The sequence below is a fragment of the Plecotus auritus genome (genome assembly GCF_963455305.1).
Source record: "Plecotus auritus genome assembly, chromosome: 4".
Lineage (NCBI taxonomy): Eukaryota > Metazoa > Chordata > Mammalia > Chiroptera > Vespertilionidae > Plecotus > Plecotus auritus.
Window position 1 is genome coordinate 106,934,346 of NC_137775.1, and position 17,701 is coordinate 106,952,046.

General features: G+C 44.6%; 1 protein-coding gene across 3 annotated transcripts in view; it reads left to right on the forward strand.

The window, feature by feature from the left end:
- Positions 1 to 17,701, forward strand: part of LMBR1 (limb development membrane protein 1) — a 127,870-nt gene that overhangs the window by 75,741 nt on the left and 34,428 nt on the right. For all 3 annotated transcript variants that reach the window (XM_080667098.1, XM_080667099.1, XM_080667100.1), the window contains 3 exons: positions 697 to 761; positions 6,643 to 6,715; positions 16,672 to 16,752. In XM_080667098.1, coding sequence (XP_080523224.1) covers positions 697 to 761; positions 6,643 to 6,715; positions 16,672 to 16,752 — 219 coding nt within the window. The remainder of the gene's footprint in view (positions 1 to 696; positions 762 to 6,642; positions 6,716 to 16,671; positions 16,753 to 17,701) is intronic.

The following is a 17,701-nucleotide window of genomic DNA, read 5'->3' on the forward strand; positions in this document are numbered from 1 at the left end:
ATTCTGACACTAGACCAGGGGTGGGCAAACTTTTTGACTCGAGGGCCACAATGGGTTCTTAAACTGGACCGGAGGAACGGAACAAAAGCATGGATGGAGTGTTTGTGTGAACTAATATAAATTCAAAGTAAAGGAGCGGAGGGGAGAGCAAGAGAACTGGATAGAACAGCCGGATCCGGCCCGTGGGCTGTAGTTTGCCCAAGGCTGCACTAGACTCTACTTTTGGATGGTAATGATAGAATTGTGTGTGATCAATTATGGTCTTTATTTTCAAGCTTGCTTAGTTTTACTTAAGACGTCACCACATGTCTCTGGGACCTTATAAACAGATAAGTGTTGTTATAAGGATTTAAGATGATAGTTGTCACTTTTAGATGTTCTTGGCTGCTTCTCAGTTTCATTAGTGCTTGAAACCAGTCTGTCCTTTAGTTGGTTTTCTTTAACTTCTTGTAAGTGAAAATGCTTATCATTCAGCTGCTAGAGGCTCGCGTGTCCTCAGTCTGTAGCCGTCACCTGTCCCTCATCAAGTACAGGAAGCAACCTCGCCAGCCCTCTTGACCATGCTGAGGAGCCTCCGACAGGCACTGCGAGTCTGAAGCGGCGACAGAACTTTCTGAGAGCCAGTCTGACTTAGTGTGGTGTGTGGGCTGGTGGTCTGTGTGCTCGCAGTAAGTGCTGTCTGCCATTTCCCCGCAGTGTGCACCCCGGTCGGCCTGTCCCGCATGTTTGCCGTCATGGGCCAGCTGCTGGTGAAGCCGGCGGTGAGTAGTGGGATCTGTGTCGCGTCCCCAGCCTTTGGTTGTGAACGTGCATGCAGACACAGCAGAAGACTATTTCTGTGGGTTTATGACCCAAATTGTGGTTGTTTTTATTTTAATCCTTTTCATTTTTGGAAACAACATTTGTTTTTGCTTTTAAAATACTAACTATAGGCACTCAGGTAAAAATTTAAAACAAGGTTTACGAACATTTACAGGTATTGTAGGTGTTTGTTACCTTAGATCAAATAGTAACTGTTATGTTTCAAAATCTACCACATGGGCCCTTTGATTTACAAAGCAATTATGTTTCTGAAAATTTGCTGCATATTAGATCTTGTCCCTTTAATCTCAGAAGTACTGTATATTCATTTTCAATTAGTACTAATTCTAACAATCTATCCCTAAGTTTCTTTGGCCTCTAGGTATTTTGTCAAATATTTCATAATATGAAAGCAGTTCTTAGCTGTATCTAGGACATTTGTCACTCAAATCACTCTCATGGATCCTCACTGCCTACAGACTCTACACTAAACTATTAGCCTGCTACAACACCTTGCACAGTCTCCACACTGTGTGTACCTGTAGCCGCCACACTCCCGCACTCCCTGCCCCAAGTGACTTTAACTGTAGACTCAGTGGCCCTGCTGTGCTCCAGGCGCTGTGCCTACGGCCTCTCCCTCGGTGCCTCCGCCCCCCCAGCCCTGCTGGCCTCCTCCGGCCGGCTCTGCGGTCAGCTGCCCACTGCCATCTCTGAACCGGCCTCACTGCTTTCAGCCAAAGTAGCTAAGCTCCTTCTACAGCTCTCACTCCCCTCTGTCTGTATCTTACTAGTAGTACTTACTACATTTTTATGGTCATAGGTTCGCTTTTCTTAGGGAGAAAATAAGGAAATGTAATAGATATTCTTTTAGTAAATGCTTGCTTAATTTCGAAAGTGTTGTTGTTTTTTTTTAATCCTCACTGGAGGATATTTTTTCCATTGATTTTTAGAGAGAATGGGAGGGAGAGTAAGAAGAAGGGAGGGAGTGGAGGGAAGAGAGAGAGAAACATTGATGCGAGAGAGACACATCAATTGGTTGCCTCCTGCATGCACCCTGACTGGGGCAGGGATCTGACCTGCAACCCAGGTACATATCTTTGACCAGGAATCGAACCTGAGACCCTGGTCATACTCTAACCACTGAGCACAGTAGCCACGGCTTGGACTTTTTAAATAAATGGCAATCTCTTCCTATCTTCTTTAAAATTGGACTTTTTACTTGCTTCCTAAATGTGCACACAGCAGATACCATGTACACCAACCATGTCAAACTCAAAGGCTAACACGGGCCAAATAAACAAGGCTTAAGTTTATGTGGGCCGCTTTCACAGACCTAGAAAGAACTCTCCAAAAATTCATCTGGAATGAAAAAAGACCCCAAATAGCCACAGCAATCCTGAGAAAGAAGAACAAAGTAGGTGGGATCTCAATACCAGATTTCAAGCTGTATTACAAAGCCACTGTTCTCAAAACTGCCTGGTACTGGCACAAGAACAGACATATAGATCAATGGAATAGAATAGAGAACCCAGAAATTGACCCAAACCACTATGCTCAATTAATATTCGCCAAAGGAGGCATGAACATAAAATGGAGTCAAGGCAGTCTCTTCAATAAATGGTGTTGGGAAAATTGGACAGATACATGCAAAAAAATGAAATTGGACCACCAACTTACACCATACACAAAAATAAACTCAAAATGGATACAGGACTTAAACATAAGACGGGAAACCATAAAAATACTAGAGGAATCCACAGGCAGCAAAATCTCAGACATATGCAGAAGGATCTTCTTCACTGATACTGCTCCTAGGGCAATGGAAACTAAAGAGAAAATAAACAAATGGGACTACATCAAAATAAAAAGCTTTTGCACAGCAAAAGAGACCATCAATAAAACAACAAGAAAGCCCACTGCATGGGAGAACATATTTGCCAATGATATCAACGATAAGGGTTTAATCTCCAACATTTATAGGGAACTCACACAGCTTAACAAAAAGAAGATAACCCAATCAAAAAATGGACACTTTTCGAAAGAAGACAGAGGAAGGCCAAGAGACATATGAAAATCTGCTCAAAGTCACTAATCATCAGAGAGATGCAAATCAAAACAACAATGCGGTACCATCTCACACCTGTCAGAATGGCTATTATCAACAAATCAACATACGACAGTGTTGGCGAGGATGCGGAGAAAAAGGAACCCTCGTGCACTGCTGGTGGGAATGCAGACTGGTGAAGCCACTGTGGAGAACAGTATGGAGTTTCTTCAAAAAACTGAAAATGGAACTCCCATTTGACCCAGTAATCCCACTTCTAGGAATATATCCCAAGAAACTAGAAACACGAATCAGAAAGGATATATGCACCCCTATGTTCATAGCAGCACAATTCACCATAGCTAAGATTTGGAAATAGCCTAAGTGCCCATCAGCAGATGAGTGGATTAAAAACCTGTGGTACATCTACACAATGGAATACTACGCTGCGGTAAAAAAGAAGGAGTTCTTACCATTTGCAACAACATGGATGGAGATAGAGAGCATTATGCTAAGTGAAATAAGCCAGGCAGAGAAAGATAAATATCACATGATCTCACTCATTTGTGGAATATAATGAACAACATAAACTGATGAACAAAAATAGATCCAGAGACAGAGAAACATCAATCAGAACATCAAACCTTAGGGAAGGTAGGGGAGGGTGGGGGTAAGGGGGAGAGATCAACCAAAGGACTTATATGCATGCATATAAGCCTAATCAATGGACACAGACAACAGGGGGGTGGGGGCATGAATGGGAGGTGGGGGATAATGGGGGAATAAGGACACATATGTAATACCTTAATAAAGAAATTAAAAAAAAAAGTTTATATGGGCCGCAAAAAAACAAAAGCTTCAATTTTCATAGAAACGTAGATTTATTTCGATAGACACATGCTGAATACAAAGGGCTGAAATAAGTGAGTAATCGTTAACATAAAATAATAGAACATTTTAATAAAAATTTATATTTTTTCTTGAATATTAACTTACCAGACACTGAATAACTGCACAAATTAATAAGCGTAACACAAACCTATTTTTCTTGTTCTCCGAAAGTGAAGTATTTCCTGTTGCACACACCAAACAAGTCAGTACAAGACTAATGACATGGCCATCGGATGCTAAAGTATTTGCTGCCAGTATTAGTGGAGAGAAATGATGCATTTGCGCGTAAGGCGCATAAGGGAAATGAATGCAACACGATGATAGTAATCAGTCATTAGCGAACATTGTAGTTCGTTATTAATATTATGTATAACAGGATATTGTAAAAATTAAGTTACAAGATTTTTATTAAAACCTTTCTTATATACCGTTATATTGGCTGGGCCACAAAAATATTCGTTGTGATTTGACATGCTTGATGTACACGCTGTCCACCCAGGAACCACTGCCCTCGGAGACATGTGGTGGCCCCGTATGCATTCACTTCCTTCCTTTCTCTGGTCTGTTTACGCATCTTGGCCTCTTTCTCCACTGGCACCTTCTGCCCTAAATTTTGGCAGAGGTGTGACGTCCTGAGCGTGGTCTCGGGCTGTGCTCTGCTCTCCTGGCCACTCGGCCACTTCTCCCTCTGTCTGACCTTGGTGAGGAAAGGCAGTGAGAACAAGCTCACGCACACAAAACCAACACCTTCTTCATATCCCCTCCCACGCTTATTTTCCCCCAGATTTGTCTGTTATTAAGAGGATCCTGAAAACGCTCATTATCTTTGCTGTGTGCTTGCCATGAGTACTTTGCACACGTAATTCACTCCATCCGGTGGCAAACACGCAGGCTCGCGGGTGGCTTCTCATTTACTGGCTGAGTCATCTGCAGCTCAGGGAGTGGAACGCTTGCTCCAGGTCACAGGCCTGAAGGGACGGCAGGGCTGGGTCAGAGCCTGGCTCCGGGCACCGCTGTCCGCAGAGCTCCAGCATCCCCACCCGCTGCCGCGAGCATGAGGTGCCTGCTCCCACTGTGGGCATATTGTCACCTCTGGCTGGGCGCCCCACCTCCTTTTGGTGAATTAAGCCACCAGGGAAGGCACTGCCACCACCAACAGCACTGGCCAAGGCCCTGCTCCTCAGCGGAGGTTGGGGGTCTTTCTTTCCCTGACCTTCTGTAACTGTACTTTAACTTCCGTTGTGACATTTAAGTCATGTTTTGAGCTTACCACATCTCTCCTGGATGCTGGAACACATGCCACTTGAGGTCCAGGCCTGTGTCTGACCCGAGTGGTTAAGGCGCAGGCTCCAAAGGCAGATGATTCTTCTTCGCCAAACCTTTGTTTCTTGGCAATTCCAAGACGGGGTGATAGCAGTATATTTTTAGGGTATTGTAGGCTCAAGGGCATGATGCATGCAAACTCTTACCTCAAATACAGGGGTGGGCAGCTGTTTGCATGGAGAAAGGCAGGCAGGCAGGCTGTGATGCTCGCAGGAGCTGTAGCAACTGTGACCCCACTTCTGTCCCCCCGGGTGCTACCACTGTCATTCCCACCAGCAGACCTGTGGGGTCAGTCAGTATCTGACCGTTTGCCAGTATGAGGATGTCCTTTGTGCGTGTCAGATCTTAGGAAAGTATAAACTGTCACCTGTGGTCCCGACAGGAGGCAGTGGTGAGGACCCAGGTGGGAAGGTCAGTCCCTGCGCTCCACACACTCAGAGCCGCTGGGTCCCCCAGCCTCCTGGTCCCCTGGCCCCACCTCCTCTGGGGCTTTTAGGGGAGCCCTCCTTTCCCAAGTGGGAGGGACTGGAGTGTTGTCCTCAGAGAAGCCCTGTCTTCCCATCCTGCCTGGCCACAGGATGCTCCTCTTATGTAGTTATTGGTACTCATTGTTGTGTGTGCTTCTTTTGTTATGAGTCCAGGCCAGAGGGGAGAGGCTGTCGGTACTTGTTCAGATACTGGGAACTGTTAGGTTGTTGTCTGTCAGTCTGATGTAAATCCTGCAGACTTAGCACCTGCCGGGATTGCACGGGCTGAGACGTCAGCAGGAGTGGAGAGGCTAGGTGGCTCCATCCTGTTCTGTCCCTGCTCCTCAGTCACTGCGTAACTGGGAGAGTGGCCTGAGTTAATCGCACAGAACATGGTGCCGCTCTGGCGTCCTCCAGGCGCCCCAAGCACAGCCCTGTTAGCACAGCTGCGATAGGACACTCAGGGGGTCCGTTTTGGAGACAGTGCGGATAACACCCCACATGGCTGGCTGTTGGTCGTGGTTGGTTGTTTCTTATTTGTGTTGTATGGTGTGACAGTGAGGGGTGCGTTCGTCAGCCTAGTTTCTCTAGGGTCCTATCTAAAGGGTGGCCTCAGCAACACCGTGATGAACATTTGCGGGAAATTTCTAGTGTAGAGATGATGCCGATAGAAAGCATTGCCTGGCAGGAGGTCAGTTTATGGATTTCTGGTTCTGAACATGATGTGAGAAGTAGAGATGAGGAGCCAGGGTTGGGCGGGCAGCCAGCCTGCCTTCAGCTCTACACAGTGGCCGGCATGGGGAGCCCCACTGTAGTGAGCCTTCGATGATTAGAGTCTGCACTTTGTCTGCCAGTGAAAACTGCAGAGTGGGTTAATCCTTTAAACTTAAAAAATACCCAATTTAAATATATGTAGATTTTGTGATTATTAGCTTTTGATGTATTTAGTTATACCCTGAAATATTTTTACTTAATTTGTAAATCAAGTAGTTTGAGCATTTTCATTTTAGATTCCTAGTCATTGAGTGGTAATCTGAGTCCCAGGCCCTACAGCCACTGTTCTCATCAATGGGGGTTTGTGAGTTGCCGCATTCAACAGCCTGGTCTTCCCTTTAGATCCTGGAGGACCTGGACGAGCAGATGTACATTGTTGCCCTCGAGGAGGAGGCGCTGCAGAGACGGCTCACCGGTACGTACACGGCGCACTCAGATGGGGAACCCAGCAGGTATGCGCAAACCGGGCACCTACCTGGCGCACTCAGACGGGGAACCTGGCACGTAGCTCAGAGAAGACGGTCTGGTGCAGCGCCTCAGGCCTCTGCTGTGCACGCGGCAGGACTCGGAGTGAAGGGGCCTTCGGGAGGAAGGGCTGCCGAGACTGGCGGCTTTTGGTCACGTTCCCATGATTCCCCAGCTGATCCCCTGAAATCGAGCAGGGCTGGTTCAGTTCCGAGACCCTGGCCACCACGCTGTGCCCACTTTTCTGTCCTTGTGTAGCGGCACCGCGACCCTGGCTGCTGAGGCGGCAGAACTGCATGTTGTCCAGTGAGGCACATGCGTCTCATTCCCTCCTGCGGACTCGGGGGTAGACACGTGTGTCCCCGTGGCACAGGCTGTGACCTGCTCTGGGTGGCACCTGGGACTCTGCTGGCATGTGGGAGGCGTTCATCGTCAGCTGATGACCAAGTGAACACAGCACAGATTTTAATGTTTAATTTCTAATTACTGGTTATGTTTGGCTTTAAATGAAGAACCAACAAAGAAAAGAGTAATGACATGATGAGAAATGACATAGTTTGTGTAAGTTTTATTTTTATTTACTTGGGTGATTTTCACCCTGCACACTTTTCTCTTACAAAGTAGTTTTTAATGTTGAAAATCTGCCACCAAGATCAGGTTATGGATAGCTAACTGTATTTCAGAATCCTATTTCAAGGGTAGCTATAAAGTGAAAGGTTACCTTAAGTATAAAATATTGAGAAATAGGAAGAAATATATCTATTTTCTTTAATTACAAATAATGAATTTAAATCTTCAAACAAAGAGTGTTCATAACATTTAGAGCGTGTGCTTAGAGGAAAGAATTTCAGGTTGTATCTATTCTGGAGAATTCTTGTCAGTAATATTTGTGCATTTTGATACCAATCACTTTTAGAGGGGAACTACATGTATCTTTTATCCTTATAACTTTATTAAAGTTACTTTAAGATTTAAGTCTATTTAATTCCAGAATTGTAACTTCAATTAATGCTGTTGGCTTAATAACATGTTATTAAAGTGGCAAATATAATGATAAATTTGTCTTTAGAGAATCATGGTGTGTAATAAACACGCCAGAATTGTAGGAACCAGCGGTCGCCAACCTTTCGGACCTCACGGACCACCAATTGTCCACGGACCACCGGTTGGTGACCGCTGGTAGGAACCACGTCGAGCAGACGGCCCAGTATGGGACTGTTTGCACTGAGCCATGTGCTATTTCTTTCTTTCTTTTTTTTTTTTTTTAAGTTTTTTATTTTTTAATATATTTTACAGAGAGGAAGGGAGAGGGATAGAGAGTCAGAAACATCGATGAGAGAGAAACATTGATCAGCTGCCTCCTGCACACCCCCTACTGGGTCTGTGCCCGCAACCAAGGTACATGACCATGACTGGAATTGAACCTGTGATCCTTCAGCCCACAGGCTGACGCTCTATCCACTGAGCCAAACCGGGTAGAGCGCCATGCGCTATTCAACCTCCAGGCCAGGGGCTGGGACCCAGGGAAGTAAAATGTAGTGCTCCATGAATTAAAGAATTTGAGTCGAGTCTAATCCAAACCAAATCAACCAAAACCACGGCCTTTACTCACTTTGCCCTTCACAGCAGGAAAAAGATTGCTGCAGAGTCCTCTGGATGCTTTGGCTGCTCCAGTCCAAAGGGCTTGATTACACCCGGAGACACTGAAAAGGAGACGCCTGCCAGAGGCTGATGTGTTACAAGAGGGAGCCAAGCCAGAATGGCAGACCCCCAACCAGCACAGAAATGTCCACGGCGGGGTGGGAGGGCGGTGATGGGAGCACCAATGCTGGGTGGAATCTGTCTGCCTCGGGGAGATGGGAGCCAGCGCTGAGATCTGCATCTGCCTTCGGGGAGATGGGGGAAGATGGGAGCCAGCGCTGAGATCTGCATCTGCCTTCGGGGAGATGGGAGAGATGGGGGAGATGGGGGAAGATATGGGAGATGGGGAGTGATGGGGGGAGATGGGAGATGGGGGGAGATGGGAGCCAGCTCTGAGATCTGTGTCTGCCGTTGGGGAGATGGGAGAGATGGGGGCGGGGGATGGGAGCCAGCGCTGAGATGCTGAGATCTGTATCTGCCGTCAGGATCTGTTTTGACCGCTCTGCTGGCGGGTGGGTCCCAGTCTCCCCGCCAGACTCCACCAGCTAGTGGGCCGGTGGCTGTAGTTTTGCTGTTTGCTACTGGTGGACTGTTTCAGGTGGAAAACAGGCTTGTAACAGAAATAGCTGCGGGACAGAATGGACATCTGGACTAATTACACTAGGAACTGTGAGCGTCAGGGTGTTGATCCGTGTTGTGCAGAGGGAAAAAACAAGAGGCAACGGGACAGCATTTTATGATTTGCTGTTTTAAAGCAAATGGAGATCCTAGAGGTTAGTAATAGAAATCATCCCCATGGGCTTATTACTCTAGTATTATGTGAAATGTGTTGTAAGTTATATTTTAAATCATTTTTAAAAATTGAAGTTTTAACTTTTTTATTCTGGGCTCCTAAGAAGAGTTGCAGTATGATCAAAGTAAAAAACAGTTAAAACAGTAATACAGATGGCCCCTGTGACGAACCCAGAGTGCATGGCGGTGTTTTGCTGATGGCACACAGCATGCGACACGCATCCCGTGAGACTCGGACATCTGCTTCCTGTGACCTGGAAAAGCCCGAGACCCTGCCGGACGCGTCCCTGCAGGAGCACTCTGCTGCTTCGGGGAGGCACCGCGGCTTGCGTTGGCGGTTACGACATCACGAGAGCTGAATTTTCGCGCTGGCTTTGCAAGGCAGCCTGGCTCTGAAGGCTGCGGGCCAGGCTTCACGTTCCTGTCTGACACGTGCGGGGCCAGAGGCTGTGTCCTTGGTGACAGTGTCGCGGCTTCATAATGGCTGTTAGGAAGATGAGCTGCCTGCGTGCCACTGTCAGTTAGTGTCCTCCCCTTCCGTCTGCTGCGCATCTTATTCCCAGCAGCACTTTTGGGCAGGCGAGTTCCAGCTGCGTCTCAAGTTCATGGACTTACTGTTGTGAAGCTGCTGCTGGCGGAGTGGGGGGGCGGGGGGGCGGGGTGTGTGGCCATTCCCCAGGAGGTGAGGAAGGAAGATGCAGGGCGTGCTGGGGGCATGAAGGCAGAGTCCCAGGGACAGAGCCCAGGACCCACAGGGCCCCTGAGGACAGGCCAGGCCGAGGGGTGTTCCCAAGGAAGCAGAAGTAAGGGGACATTCCCCTGTTGGTAATGTGCAATATGAGCAGTGACGATGCCTCCTCCAGACCCCTGCGGAGGAGCCCCACTGGTCATGGTGGTGGGAAGCCCTTTGTACCTCCTGCCCAGGGCCACGCACATCGCCATCACGTGCACAGTGGAAGTGAGGCAGAAGATGGATGGAAATAGCGAGCCTTTGTGTGCGTAGCCGATGGGTGTGCAGGTAACTTAGAGGCACTGCAATGAGCAGGGATTACTTTTTGTTGTTTAAGTTCAAAACCTTCACAGTTCATTCAATGTAATTTATTTAAATTCAATGTAATTTATTTAAAAATGTTGTAGGCTTTGAACTTAATGGTTCAATGCAGTTTTGTTAGATACTATTTTTACCTTCATGATAAAAACTTAGTGTATCACTTTTGGTAGCAGCTACTTTCCTGCTTGGTTCTAACCTTTTTTAAAGCCTGGTCCTCCGAAGCTTCATTAACTCCTTCTTCTTAGGGGCACTCAAGACATGCTTGTTCCATTTTCCCTGAGTGTCAGGTTGCAATGCCTTTGTATCCTGAAGAAGAAAGGACTTTCAGAAAGACACATAGCCCTTCCGTGGCCCGGGTGGGCGGCCTGCAGCATTGTGTCCTCGGTCCTGAGCCCGCTGTGCACAGGGGGTCGAGCTGTCTGGCGCTTTTAGGCGATGTCCAGGTTTGGGGGGGGCAGATGTCCAGGTTTGTGGAGGCGTGTGTGCTGCTCGAGAGTACTGGGTCCTCTCAGAGCACCTCCCAGCTTCCTGGGCAGACAGCTTGCTGACTGGTCATCACTTACCTGACATCTTTCTCCTAACACCCTTAACTGTCAGGAAGCTGAGGTCAGATTTCATCTCATGTCCTCCCCTCACTTTCATCTCGACGCTATGGTTCTACGCCAGCATTGGGTATTTTAAGAATCCTGTGTACTGTGGGATCTATCACGGAGTGACAGTACCTCAGATTTGCTGACTCTGGGCCCTGGTCCGTTGGGTGTGGACACAGACAGCAGCATTGCTGTGGGAGCGGCCCTTCTTTGGTAATACTGTGACAGAGGAAAGCGTTTAGTAATCCCTGACGTCCTGAGCGCACGGAAAAGAATGTTGATCCTGCTGGTAAAACTAGTTACATGGCTTCTTTCTAGTAAGATATCAGCATTTGGGTCTAAGGGTCTGAAACGGAGGAATTCCTTGTTACAGTTCATTCAGTTTTTAGGGTCATATAATCTCTTTCTAGACAATAAAATGTGGCCCAAATAGATTATTTGTTGCAAGTGAGAAGATGTGGCTGAAGAGATGTCAGCTAATGGGGAATATTTGCAGTAACCAGCTATAGAATGTATTCGAGTCAGGTGTCATGTAGTCTTTGAAATTCAGGGAGAGATTGCTCTATGTAATTGCTTCAAATTTGTTAGCAGAAGATGCATTTCATACACACGAGCTCCTTGTTCAGCCACAGCCTGCTCGGATAACAGTATTGTCGATACCGTGTTTCCCCGAAAATAAGACAGTGTCTTATATTAATTTTTGCCCCCAAAGACACGCTAGGTCTTCTTTTCAGGGGATGTCTTATTTTTCCATGAAGAAGAATACGGTACACATTTATTGTTAAATGAAAATAAAGGAAATTTATTACCTGTATACGGTACGGTAGTACGGTAGTTGTCAACACAAACCAGACAAACTGTGAATCCTACAGTATCAAGAATTTACTCATTTATTCAATGAAAATCATGTCGTCATCTTCTGGAACATCATCATAACAATCCAATTCCTGAATTTCCTGGTGAATTTCTTGTGACTCCATTTCTTTCAGAATCAGTGGACCAAATCTCCCATGTTTAGCAATAGCACTGTCTTTAAATGAGTACTTCTTGTCAAGGTAGCCTGCTCGCAGTGCATTTGCAATGCAACTGTCAGTGATTTTCTCCCATGAATTCTTCACCCAAGTCACAACTTCTTGCAGTTTAGGTTTCACAAAGTTTCCACGCTGATTTCTCCATCCTATTTTCAATGTAGTCATTAATTTCCATGCGCAAATTGTCTTTGAATGGTTTATTTATTGCAATATCAAGAGTCTGGAGATAGGCCGTCATTTCTGCGGGAATCATTATCTGATCTATTTTTCTTTCTTGAAGAATGTCTTCATGTCTTTAGTGTGGTGAGTGCTGGCTGCATCCCAGACTAGCAGACCGCTTTGGCTCCCTCGCATAACAAGCGGCAGCATTAAATCGACCCACTTCCTTATTACTGCTTGTGTGGCCCAGGCTTTTTCAGTTTCAAGAATAAAAACGCCCAAAACACGTTCAATCTTTTCCTTCTTGCCCTTAGAAATGATTAAAGGTGGGATTTTAGTGCCATCCAGACGAATTGCCAAAATATAGGAAACACGTGCACTTTCGTAAGCAGTGGAGGGAATGTACGCTAAGGAGGCACCCTGCTGTTCAATTGTTGTTTGAGATGATTGGCCCATAAACATTGCAGTTTCATCCATAGCAATCATGTTGGAAAGATTGTATTTAGAGAAGTCAGCATCATCAATAAAGGACTTGAATGCAAGTGCTCGCTTAATAACTTGAGTATCTTCCAACCTAAACAATGTTGTAGATCTTCTTAAAGACAGTTCACTTCGCTGAAGGAAATTATCCAGCCAGTGTTGTGATGCTTTGAAGTCTTCGGGGGCTATGTCAAACTGTGGTGCCATTGCAAGGGCAAATTCTTGAATCTGAGCCCTATTCACAACCAAAGCCTTTGCTCTCCTGTCAACAACCCATTCACAGATCAGGTCTTCCAGCTCGGAAAATAATGGTCGCCGACCTGATCCACACTTGCGCTTTTTAGCATTTCCCTTGTCCACTTGTTCAATGAGGTTACCATACTCTGCTCGCCATTTTCGGACCAATCGGATACTCAACATCTTCTCTTTGCAGAAAGCAGTAAGATTTTGGCCCCAAGAGTCTTCCACGATTCCTTTCTTGTACTCCACGGAGTAGCTTTTTCTTTTTGCGCTCATTTCTAGGGGTAAAAAAAAAGGAATTGGGGTATCAAGGTGGGGGGAGGGGGATCACTCAAAATGACACGGGGGATCAGAGATGGGAATCAAAATGGCACAGGAGAATCAGAGGGGGGATTACCATTTTAGTAACCCCTTTTGATCCTCCTGTGTCATTTTGATTGTCCCCTCTGACCCTCCTGTGTCATTTTGATTGTCCCCTCTGATCCTCCTGTGTCATTTTGATTGCCCCCTCTGATCCTCCTGTCATTTTAAGTGATCCCCCTCCCTCCACCCCTGTGCCACTGAACACCTTCACCAGACATTCCCCCTACCCCTTTATCAGACATTTACCCCCTGGGGCCTGCCTGGGGACTGTCACTGGGCTTGCTGGGGCCTGGATCTGGGCTGGAGCAGGGTCTGCCACTGACTGAGAACCTTCAGTCATCATGAAGGCGGCCGCGAGCATCAGGTAGTGTCACCAGAGACAGACCAGCACTCAGCACCTTCGCTGCGTCCTGTCCGCTCTAATCCTCCTGTTCTTCTACACGCATCTGCAAAAGTGTCCTCCTCTCTCCTGCCCCGCGCTCACCGCTCACTCTGACCTCCGCTCCGCCTCCACACAGCAGTGACGTCAGGACTCCGCGTAATGTCACTGGTTGCTAGACGCCAGTCGGGGCGGCCCTAGCGACCAGTTTACGGTAAATTAATTTTCATTCTGAGACAGAGCCTGGGGCCTTATTTTCGGGGGATACTTTATATTTCACTCAGAAGGAAACCTGTAAGTAGGTCTTATTTTGGAGGATGTCTTATTTTCGGGGGAACACGGTAGTAACGTATAAATAAATAAGTTTGAAAAATAATCCAGGATAAAGTCTATCAGTAACTTATCTAAAGTAGAAAAAAGCCAAACGGCTACTTTAATTGTACATTTGTTTCAAATTTTCTGTCTTGCATGTCATCATATATAGTGAAAGTATATTTACATTTTCAAAATTGTGCTGGATGTTGAAAGTTTTATGTTCCTTACTTAGCCATATATTTATGGCTATGTCAGAAGTAAATAGAAACTCTTATTGTAACAAATATTAGCATTGAAATGGAGTAGAACTAGAGCTTCTGAGTATATGGGTTGTCTGTCTCCTCTGAAGAGTAACAGTGTTTGTCTGTCCTGCCGAAGGTGCTGTGGGGAGCTGAGGATCCAGGCTTCAGTTGTCACAAGCTCTGTGGTCTCCTCCTCGCCAGGCTCTGTGCTGGGCAGCACCTGGTGCTCGCTGGCTGAGGGGATGGAGCCTGTTCACTCTGAGTTATTCAGAGCCTTGGGACTTAACAACAAAATCGTTTGCCTAAATGATTCGAAGTAATTAAAAGTACTTGAGTGACCTCACATTCTTGGTTGTAGAGATCACCTTTGTCAGTTTAAAGTACAAAGTATAATCAAAACTTTTAAGAGTTATTACTTAGATTTTCTAATCAACTTTTTTGGGTTATATGCTAAATTAAAAAGTTAAATAAGAAAATAATCTGTTTATTCTGGAGGTATCTACTTCCAAATATGAGACTAAGTTTAGGGTGCTGCTCTACTTAGGGCTACCTTCCTATTGCTTCATGGTTTTGGATTGTTTACATACCAGGCTGGAGACTTACATTTGTTTTAAGAAATGCAACATTGTATATTTTAAATTAAATTGTTAGTGTCTGCTCTTGAACACATGAATGTCAGTCAGGGCTGTGTTATGTATTAAGAAAATGTATAAGGTCAGATCAGTTATTGAAGAAATGCTGGGCTTTGGGAAACTGTTATCTTGGAAGCAAAATATGAAAGTATTTTCAATAGCACACTAGTTTTTCAGCTTTAGAGTGAAGCTGGGGAAAGTTGCCTTCAGCTATTCGTTTTCCTGCATCCAAAGAGACGGGTGGAGTAGGATCAAAAATACTTACTTGATCAAAGTTATTGGCTCAGAAGTCATTCTTACCAACGTGAGGAAGATGAAAGGCATTGTTTTTACTGCACGCTAGTAACAGCATAATTTTGAACTAATTGGTGTTGAACTGCCAATCACCTGGGGGAATGCAAATAGATACTCTTACAGGTTCCTTTGAGGTAGTGAAGTCTTGTGTCGAGGCTGGAAGGAAAACAGAATAATACCGTTAAATTGACCTTAAATGAGCTGCCTTGTGGTTGTCTTGGAGAATCCCTTTTTATTTTTCCTGACTAGCCCAAACAGGTTTTGTCTACCAATTTGACTTATTGACTAGACGATGCTGACGGTGAACGTTCAGAATCGTTTTGAAATGAAGTGGTGATGATATAATTCTGCAGGATATGGTGGTGATTTCGTTGGTGCGACTTAAGTGAGTGTGACATTCCAGGGCTTGTTTGCAGTTGTCATGGTTCCTCCCAGCAGCCATCGTGTCCTCTGGTCACTTACCGTGGAGCATTCTGCCCGACAAAAGGTGGCTGTGCTCACGGGGATGGCGATGGTGCAGGGAAGGGTGGGTGGCTTTGAGATCTGTTATTCCAGATGAAGCTAGTCATTTCATGAAAGCACCATTTCTCTGAGGACAGAATGTCTTCTTGATTTTTGTGTGCAGGTCAGTATTTATTAACTGCCTACTGTGTACCTCGTATGTGTTACCCTAAACAATTTGCATATTAGGCTTTTATTATATAGGATTATAATATTTGGGGGGGAAGTAACTTCTAAATATCTCCTATATGTCAGTGCTCACACCCTTTGACTCAGCAGAGTGTGTGTTGGGAATCTGCGCTACAGAAATAACAGACCAGAATGACCTGGGTGTGCCTGTAGATGTGTGTACTGCAGCATTGTTTGTATGCAAACCATCGGAGGAACTTGACTTCATAAGTGGAATAATCTTGAATAAAGCTGAAAGATGTCCACACTATGGAATAATACGTATTCAGCTGTTAAGGACTTGTCACTGTCAATGTGGATGCATCATTGACTAGGAAAGCAAGTGGTAAAATAAAGCAAGTGGTAAAACAATAAACCCCATGCAAGATATATGTGAGTGTGTGAATATGCACCTGAATATGAAGAAAGGTGTGGACGCATCAACCACACGGTCAACTGTTGTCACTGTAGGAAGGTGGGATGGAGAAGAGATCTTGATTTTCTTTTACTTTATAATAAGCACATACTTTTATAATTAATAAAAATTAATAATAGATCCATTTAGAATTTTACCAAAGTAATACATTTTCTAGGAAACATTTAGTGTTTTATCAAGAATTTGGACGTTTTAAGTGGTTAAAAAAATGGATGTACTTTTCTGTGAGTCACAGCAGCATTTGTTTTCATTCTCTATAATCAGCATTTGCAATGTGTTATTTTTATATTTTAATTGAATGTGAGGGCCACCTCTTCTATACTCCTAGGTCAGTGGTCGGCAAACTCATTAGTCAACAGAGCCAAATATCAACAATACAACGATTGAAATTTTTTTTGAGAGCCAAGTTTTTTAAACTTAAACTTCTTCTAACGCCACTTCTTCAAAATAGACTTGCCCAGGCCGTGGTATTTTGTGGAAGAGCCACACTCAAGGGGCCAAAGAGTCGCATGTGGCTTGCGATCCGCAGTTTGTCGACCACGGTCCTAGGGGTTCTGTTGTTTTACTTCTAAACTATGTTTGCTTTCCACAGGACTGTCTTCATCAGTGGACTACAATGTAATGGAGCTGGAACAAGAACTTGAAAATGTAAAGATTTTTAAGACAAAATTAGGTACATTTTTTCCCTTGACTTGATTTCTTATTAAAGTCTTTCCTGTAGTCTGAAATATTAAAAAACATATGAAATCTTTAATTTATGTTACAAGCTTTCAATCTGTCCAAGCCATTTGCGAGAGGATAAACATGCATCGACTCACTTTTTTTTTTTATGTTTACAAAATGAATTTTCAAAACAAACTGATGTTTAAAGGTGTGTCGTTCTATTGTCTTTTCTCTTGTATTATTCCTGACAAGTAATCATCTGTCATCTTTATCTTTTATTGTGTCTTTATCTTCTTTTCAGAAGATTTAGAACAGTTTTATTGTGATGTGCCTTTGAGTAATTTTATTTATGTTTCTTATCCTCTGGGTTCATTGATTTTTTTTGACCTGGGAAATTGTAATTGTCATCTCATGTGGAAACTTTTTGCCATCACTTTTCCAAGTGTTTGTTCTTCTCTCTGTGCCTCTCTCTCCAAGGACTCCAATTCCAATTCCATGTGCAATAGCTCTCGCAAAGTTGCCCCTAACTCAAGGATGTTCCCTCATTTTTCATGTTTTCTCTTTCCTCTGTTTCATTTCAGGTAGTTTGTATTGCTGTGTCTTCATGTTTACTCATTTTTTTCCTCTGAGTGTCTAGTCTGCTTTTAATCACACCTATTGTATTTTTTTTCAGACACTGCAATTTTTATCTCTTGAAGTTCTGTTTAGGCCTGTTTTATATCTTTCATATGTCTAATTAGCATCTTTAATTTGATATCCACCTTTTTGAAAATATGGAATACAGTTTTAATAATACTTTTAATGTTTTTGTCTGCTAATTCTAACATCTGTGTTTATTCTAAAAGAGTTTCAATTGATTGACTTACTGTATTTTTGTGCCTGTTTGCATGCATGGCAACTTTGGATACTAGCTACTGTGAATCTTACATTGTTAGTGCTAATGTTTTTGTGTTCCTGTA